Genomic DNA, 8726 nt, shown 5'->3' with positions numbered 1-8726 from the left:
ATGAGGTTTAGGTCCGCCTGGACAACATGTTAGCTCGCGTTGCCGGTGACAATAACAGAGGGAAAAGTAAAAGAAACAGAGAAAACCAGACAGAGAGCTGGAAGTGGAATGGTATGGTATCGGAACGGGATTAGGTTCCCCGTCCCAGTCTACTAAGAGTGGGAAAGTGGGCAGGGGCTTTCCGGGCTAAGGGGTGGTGCAGCCGGGTATCGAAGTATGGTCAACCCTAGCAAGGGCCTGCACACGCCCATTTCCGGGTGTTTGGAATGCAGGTTTGCGAGAAACAACCGGAATGAACCATGTGAGAGATCACCCGTTTCCCTGGAGAGCAGAAGTCAAGGCAGCGAGGCGGCGCTTCCGACGAGAAGCTACACGCCCTGTAGATCCTGCCTAAAGATGAAAGAAAAGATAGAACACTGCCCACGATGTGATCCGCAACAATGTTCTATAACCGCTACCCCCGTGGCGACAGGCAAGTATTGAATGGGATCGCGATGTTGGTTGATGGAACAAACGGACGCATTTTCCAGATGCGTCCGAGCTCTATGGGAGTGTTGATGCGGGCAATCGCATTGAGTACATAATATGGATCTGATACATTGCAAGGGCTTTCCCGGCGCTCTCCTGTGAAAAGATTGCCTAGGGACAGGGACGTATGGATTGCTTCTGGTTGTTTTTCTCCGTGATATTTTCCGGCTGCAAATGAGCATGTCGTAGTCAATATTGCGGCACCCCATGACCGAACAGGTTTAGCGCACACGTCCTATCGAAGTGGTACGATACAGGAAAAGATACTCAGCAATTCTAAATCCCTCTTAAAATGGCCAGTGATTCGGGGTCAATGATTAGCGCTCAAGCTGGTGGACACGAGGTAGCCAATATCTGTACAATCCTTGGAAAGTGGCGCAACGATGACCGGAGTGGCTGGGTTAATTTTGGGTTCAGAAAAAGTGAGACAAAATGTTTGATTGTGGGTGACAATATGCCTTTTTTGTGGCGAAGATTATTTCTCGCCAACAAAAAAAGCAGATCTGTATCAAATACAGTCCAGTAAAGACGGCTGACTCCTAAAAGAGCAGTGTCTTGACACACCTTTAAGGGTCGTCCGCTAATATCATGAGCTAATTTGACTTAACAATTTTTCCCCTAATATAACTTGAATAGGACTTTGTTGTTCACGAAGGCAGGGTCAGTCCGAATTGCATGAAGACAAAGAATGGATGGAAACCATACATACAATTTTTGGGTTCATCGCGGGAAGGATAGTCCAGACAAAGACCCAGCTTGCGGGTCCCTCGTTCTTCGTTGAGCAATCACTATGTTGGGCTTCGCCGCCAGCGATATCAGTCCAAGCAAGAGACTTAACACAAATTGCCGGCACTAGTTCGTGCCTACCGTTGTTGCTCTAACGATCCCGGACGTATAGCTGAAGAAAGCGTTCGCGACTGTCAGTAATGTTTACAAGCCGTGCGCAGCGGAAGTCCTTTCACCTTGTTTCACGCCCGGACGCACTGCCTCAGGACAGGGGCCTAGCCCATATTCTCGCTTTCCCCGTGTTGCGAGGCCCCCACTCATTCCCCCTTTCCTGGCACTCACTCACTCATCTCCCCCGTCTATCCCGCCACGAAAGCCGGAAGAGGCTGACTTAAGTGTCCCCTCCTATCCCTTCTCTGTGAAAGGCACGCAATTCCGCTTGATGTGGGCTCTACCATGCTTTCTGGAGCGGAAACACTGTATGGCTGAGGTGCTAGAGCAGACCACCAACATGCCTCAAGGTGAGAATACGCAATAATTCACCAGCGACACCATGTCGAACCACCACAACATTGCAGATAGACCCTCGCCCAGCTGGTACCACAAGGAGAAGGTCCGCTCAAGGAATATCTCTTCATTATACAACCCATATGCGTGCCTCCCTGAAGACTTACATCAATGGGAACAATCGACAAGAGAGAAGTTGTGGACCTCTACCAGCCAACGCGAACTTAGGGCTACCCAGTTGCTCGCCCATACTAGAGGCAATCATCTGGCCCGTATGTGCTTTTCCAATGCTGGTATGTGGGCATGGCGGATGAATGTGTAAGGGACTTTTTTGCTACATGGACACACACTCCGATCTGCGAACAAACTGTTGACTGCCATATCGTCAATGATCACAGCAGATGTCAAACTACAATAGTGGCATAGGGGAGCACCAGGCACGATCCAGCCACTGTCAAGAGTCCGCTCATCTGCGGTGCCACCGGTCCGACAGATGATCCATCGGCGAGAGTGGTGATCTGTGCAGATCTTGCTCGGTAGGGAGGTATGTCATCTACCCATAATAAACGTGAATGTTAACAGTACAATCGATGCCTGGGATAACAGAGACTCGCTACATCACCGAAGAACCACACCCTCAGCCGCGATAACCCTACCATGACATCCCAGAAGCCTACTCACTCGTCGGCGACAGTGCTCTTGAATGTCTGTGACACCGGGATCCTTCACCAGTAGGGGTAGCCGCACTGCCACGTATATCACGAGGCCGCGGGTGCCATTGAGACAGAACCATCACAAAGTACAGCTCGCGACCACCTTTTGGTGCTGGCTCCTGATTTTTGGACAGCTGGTCGTCCAGTCCATCCTCTGTCATACGGTTTCTCGCCTCTTGTCGCTGCCATAGTACATGTGGAGTACCAGTACTCACTGGAGTTTCGCGAGTATAAACATTCTATTGAATAACATCTATACACTCTCGTGTCCTTCTCTGGCCCACAGCATTCAAGCATTGTCTTATTTGTATGCAGTGTTTGATTTATAATTTGTCACCCTGCACATCGAGGTTCTATTGCATCCCCGACGCAACGTTAGTTGCTTTGTACATTCCCAGCTAAGTCAGCTGCAAGGTACTGCAGTAGGCCTAGAACACGACTTACTGCTTGAGTGCGTGCGTTTCGTGCCACTGGCCAGGCTCGAGGCTCTTTGAGCGTTTGACTTCTGCGTGCTGGCCATCTTACTTCATTTGCCAGATCTACAGAGGAAATTCTCATCACATACTCTTTCAGTCCTGCTCGCTACTCTTGGATAGCATCAGAATTCTTCACCAGCCGCGGTCGGGAACCTCAGTGCAACCGAATGTGGAGGCGTGACCTCGGAGGTTCTTCGACACTGATTTTGATGCAAATCATAGCTTGCGGCTCTGATTTCTCGTAGGCTCCAGGGTGTCGTTCAGTGAAGCCTCGCTCCACCACTCAAATACTTACCCGTTATCGATGCCCATCCCTGCGGCGTGGCGTACCATCTTGATGGATTACTTGGCTTTTCCAAAATATTCACGTATCGGTCTCTATTTTACACCATTCAGGCATTGTCGTACTTGCAAATAGCGTCCCGTTCGCACCCATCACCCTGCACATTGAATTTTTCATCATGATATCTGGATTCTCCCATCCAGCCATGGTTCCGTTATGTATGTGATCGCGATTCAACTGCCTGTGACGTGCTCTGCTCGACACTAAACACATGCGTCCCATGCCGCTGACCAATTGTACTCAACTGGCTCGAGGCTCTTGGGGGATTGACTCTTTCAAATTTATCGTAGTCCGCTGGCCATCTTATCATTTGTTATGGACCCCCACCCCGTCTACCAGATTCGTAGAAGACCTTCTCATTGCATGGCATCTAACTTCCGTGCCGCAGGATTCCATGGTTGGGTTGGCCGAATTTCTGTAGCACCAGAAACCCTATCAACGGGGATCGGCTGGAATCTGTAAAATTGGGTGTGAGAGCGTGATCTCCCTCGTCAATGTTCCAGCACAAAATACGGATTGCGACCACCCTTTCGGTTGGTTTCTTGAATGGAGGTCGCGGACATCGTCTAATCCTGCTCTATCATAGGAAAGATACTTACCTGCCACCGCTGCCATACCTGTGGAGTACTGGGCGGAGTTTCGCGAGCACGTACGCAAATCTATTGAGTGGCATTGATTTCCACCGCTGCATATTAATAATCCTTGACTGCTGCATTTCCCAACGGAGCGTTGGCTTCCTTGCATGTTCCCAATTCAACTATCTACGATGTGCTGTGGTCGACCTATAACACGACTGCCAATGACTGCCTGAATGCATACATTCCCTCCCACATGCGATGTGATCCTTTACAGCCTGCTAAGCCCAAGTTTTTTTTGAGGGCTTGACTCTTGCAAATCATGCCAGTGTTCTGCACCCTCGCTCCATCTATCAGATCCACGGAGGACATTCTCATCACGTAGTATTTCAGTCCTGTTCGCCGCTCTGGATTTACCCGCTGACTAGATGAAATCGGGGAGAATTTTGGTCCACATCCATACATTGGTATACTCTCGTACACTGAGAATGGGGCCGGATATCCGTTCTATGGAGCATTGAGACCCCACGTACTTGCGTTTCCCGTAGTTCCTCGTATGCCCCACTCCCATAAAGCAGGATAGCTTGTCGAACACCCAGTGTATCGCCACGAGAGACTAGTTTCTCATATCACCTCAAAACTTGGGGACGTGGCCTGTTGAGCTCCTATCCTATCAGACACACGCTGTGAAGGGAAATTCGGCTCCGGTACCCAGTCTCCAGCATGTTCTTATTCCATCTATATCTCAATTCGTAATCGAATTTTCATTTAGATCTCAATGGAATCGCATTATCGCAAACGTCGCCACGTCCTAAGCTGCTCGTGTACATAAGTTCTTACAACGCATCGTCATTTTCCTCAGGTGCCTTTTCCGTCATTCCACCTAATGTCTAGTACTCCCAGGGAACGGGTGGAAAGTATTGGGATATTGTAATGGTGGAGACAGCCTGTTGCGCAGAAATTCGCCTAGGAATCTGTAACGGACTACCGGCAGTGGGGACCGTTCGATACCCAACCTAGATACAACTACCAAAGTTGTTTGCGATCACCAAAATCAGCTATATAATACCACATCGACAGATCTAGATGTCTACATATTAGCCGTGAATCAAGGGACATCGTGAGCGGGTAATGATCCGCGGATATTATGGCAGAAAAATCATGGAACGCCCCAAAAGCGCTCAACTTTGACCGAAGATTCTCGGCCCCTGAGTAGCTATCATTGTGAAAGGTCACTCCTGGCACGCAACAGAAGAACTCTCTGGAGAATATTCAAAGAGAGTGAGGCAGGATGATTTTAAGGGTTCGCGCTTTTTGTTTTCTTCAAGGTTTACTGTTACAACAGGATTGAAACTGAAAATATGAGCTGTCAAGGCTAGCTGACTGAAGCAAGGGAGAGACTTACCAGGCGGACCGCCAACATGGGAGGCCTGTTGGAAAGTATCAACCCTCCGAAAATTCTCAGTCGAGATGCTATCTCGGTGGTTCCGCATTTCTTGACGGGAGTCTAGGTCAATGCATTTTTACGGTGAACATGAACCAAACCCTCGCACGGGAAACCATCGGCCACCCGGGCCCAAGGGATCTACAAAAAAAACTATCTTCGTTGTGACTGAAAAAGTCAGCCACGGGCCCACACGGCAGGCGGCAAACAACCGCGTTGTGGGCGATTTAGGGGGTCCACGTGTTCAGCGTGTTCATCAGGGAACAAATAAATGAGAGGCGAGGCAAGGTCCCTTAGTGTCTCACTATAACAAACTTTCTTTTACTCCCATTAAACTAGAAAAATAAATAAGCAAGGATCAACGGCTTTCTCACCTTTCATGGCATACAAGCAATTGGGGGAATCAAATGTGTTGATTCCGCCTGATACTTCTGCAAAAATTCTACCTCAACTTTTTTTTGCAATATCTTGTTAGTAAAGTTCCGAACGTAAGGCGAGCTGAAGCGATCATCCATGCCTCATTGGGATATAAGGGAGACCAGGTTCTCACCTCCCTCTGCCGTTCCCCATAACAGATGCTTCCCTCCTTTCTAGACGCGACTACAACACTGTCCCATCTCATGTCTTGTGAATTCAGCGCTGAGGCCCTGATACACCCACTGTAGTGTGCGGGGCATCTGCAACACCATTCATGCTAGGAGCTGCTAGCGTGATGTGGGTGTTGTGCACGATGCACTCTGCTCACAAGGTGGGTGTTAACGATTAAAGTGCCAAATGCCAGATTAGACCATTCCCTTCCTGACAACTCCCGCTGTGGTGAGCGAGACGGCTGTTAGCGCACATCGTCGCACCAGGAGCCGCGCCAGAAAGTTGGTGCGGTGTGGTGCGGTGTGGGTGTTGTGCACAGTCGGCTTGCTCACTGCGAGCCTCGGAGATTCACTTGCCAAGGTCAAGGTGCTTAGCCAAGTTCTGAGAGTACCACAGAGCTGAGACAAGGTGTAAGCGCTGATATCCACAAGACTTGAAAGAATCGCCGTTGATTGTCAATCGACTGTCTACTTTAGTAGAGGCTGGGGTCCTACCTAAATCGACTGAGGATCCGAAATTATATAATGTCTGGAGCGTCCTTGTCTATGAGGCTGAGTCCAATGCTGGGTTCCCTGTTCCATAGTGGATCAGCTGTTAAGTAGTGCCAGTGAATACTAGATGTTCCGCAACTCCGTGCCTTTCCGCACCCTCCCTGTAGTCTCCCTTCCGGGACTTATATTCGGGTTGTTATGTACCGGAGTTAGCCGAAGTTTTAGTATGCGTCGGTGCTTTGCAATTGAATGTCGAGGCGTGACTTTCTTCCACAGACACCGGTTGGTTGCAGTGTCGTGTAGTGAAATCTCACTCTGTCACTCGAATATTTACCTGCTATCGACAACCGTCCCTGCATGGCGTGTCTGCTTCGCTTCCTATTTGACTCGCTGCCTAGCTTTTCCCGCATCGTCCTCCAGTTCACACCATTTAGGCATTATCAAACTTGTACATAGCGTTCCGTTTACACCTTTCACCCTGCACATCGAATGTCCCATCACGATATCCGGATTCTCCCACCTAAGAATTTCTCTCAAGCTGGAACTTCTTGAGGTCCTTATATCCTGCCATGCACTAGCATGATTCCATTCCAGCTTCTCATGTCACTATTCCATAATCAAATCTTCATTTGGATTTCAATGGGATCGCGTTGTCTCGAACGCCTCGTTGTCCTGAACTACACGTGCACATGCGCTGCATGATCCATTAATGTATGCGTCATCATTTTCCAGGAATCAAGTTGCCTTCCTCATCATGCGCCTGGTCACGCGCAGTGAATAGATCTAAAATTTTTGGACAGGATAATCATAAGGCAATGACATGCGGAAAAGAATTCCTAGGGCTCGACAGATAATTATCTATCACGAAGCCGAACCGATGCGTGTGGAATGGTTCAACGACAAGTCTACCTTCCCTCGCGGCTTGCAAAACTCGGTAGTCTGTTGCCGTGGATTTTCCCTTGGAGGAGTACTGGCAGTGCGGAAATGTTTCGCACTTAACCCGAATATAGCCATCTCAAAGGCCGTCTGCGATCACCAAAACCAGGTCTATAATGTCGCATCGAATCTCTACAGACCTAGATATCTACCACTACTCCATGAGTTATAGACGAAGGAGCACCACGAGAAGGCTCTGGTCCGCGAATATTGAATACAGGACGACAGTCGCCGCAACTTGGATATAGTTCTGCTTCGCTGAAGACTGGCATGATCCTGCTTGGATCGATGAGCACACTGTCGACGAGAAAGAAGCTGTCTCTGCGGGGAGCCCCTAAATGTTTTATGACAACAATGGCAGCGGTTGATGAAATGCTCCCCCTACTCCCAGTTGTCTTCTTCTGGCATATCTAATTGCGAGCGCGGGGCGATCCGGTTGCTCTCCGCACCAGAGGCGATCATTCGGCTTCTCCAACGCTGAAAGCACGGATGAATGGAGGCCTTTTTTGCTACATGAGATGTCCGACACACTCTGAACGGCAGGTGATGACTGGTGGAGCCGTTTTTGATTCCAAAAAATGTGGGAAAATCTTCCACATCTTCAGCATCGCTGCCGTGTGAGAAAATACTGTCAATGACCACAGCAACCCTGTATTAGTGGGATAGAGTGACACCGCGTGGTTCAAGCCACCGTCAAAGGGTCCGCCCACCTGCGGCGCCACCGGTTCGACTGATCATCCATTGACGAAAGTATGGGGAATAAGTGACTCTCACTCGGTAGGTCAAGATATGCAACCTCCCTCGTAACCGCCAACGGCACAATAGCACGATATCGATGCCAGGACAACAGAGACATTCGAGCCGCAACGGCGAAGAAGTGGAGTTCAGAGGCGATGATCGCCCTGGAAGCATCCTGCACCCACAGAAGTTACTCTTCACCAACGGGGATCGGCCGGAATCTTTAGAATTGAATGTGGAAGCGTAACCTCCCTTGTCAATCATCGAAAACGACTCACGCACCCACAAGCCATCAAACACAGTATTCTACTCAAAAAATACCGAGTGCGATCGGTCGCATCTTCCAAGGGGAGCCCGGAAAAGCTCAAGAACACACCCGGACCTTTAGGAACATAGTGTGTAGGCTCCTGGATGGCAAAAACGACCCCAAGGTGGAGTCCGGCCACAGTGTCATCAAGAGCGACGAGCGTTCAGACGAGCTCACATCAGCCCGGACAGAGACCTCACTACCATTCACTATCCTACCACAAGCAGGGCATGGAAGAAGAATGTAAGGAGGGTTGGGCAAGCGCCCATCCCGATCCGTCAGGATTCACGCAGCAAACCAGAACCCCCACCAATTGAACCCACCGCCAGGTTCAGATCGTCAGACTGGACAACC

The 8726-nt window shown here is 49.6% G+C and overlaps 1 protein-coding gene across 1 annotated transcript; it reads left to right on the top strand.

Annotated features, from left to right (window-relative positions):
• Window positions 1–820: 820 nt before the first annotated feature.
• On the top strand, window positions 821–2499 carry EI90DRAFT_3289074 (uncharacterized protein; the record flags this gene model as incomplete). Its single annotated transcript, XM_039067145.1, has 6 exons — window positions 821–970; window positions 1165–1188; window positions 1427–1775; window positions 1833–1867; window positions 1923–2054; window positions 2188–2499. The coding sequence occupies 6 exons, from the start codon at window positions 821–823 to the stop codon at window positions 2299–2301; spliced, it is 804 nt and encodes a 267-aa protein (XP_038916806.1). The 3' UTR covers window positions 2302–2499.
• Between the last annotated feature and the right edge of the window lie 6227 nt (window positions 2500–8726).

Source organism: Cantharellus anzutake (assembly GCF_015039405.1).
Source record: "Cantharellus anzutake strain C23 chromosome Unknown EI90scaffold_20, whole genome shotgun sequence".
Classification (NCBI taxonomy): domain Eukaryota; kingdom Fungi; phylum Basidiomycota; class Agaricomycetes; order Cantharellales; family Hydnaceae; genus Cantharellus; species Cantharellus anzutake.
This window is presented reverse-complemented; position numbering and strand designations above follow the sequence as displayed.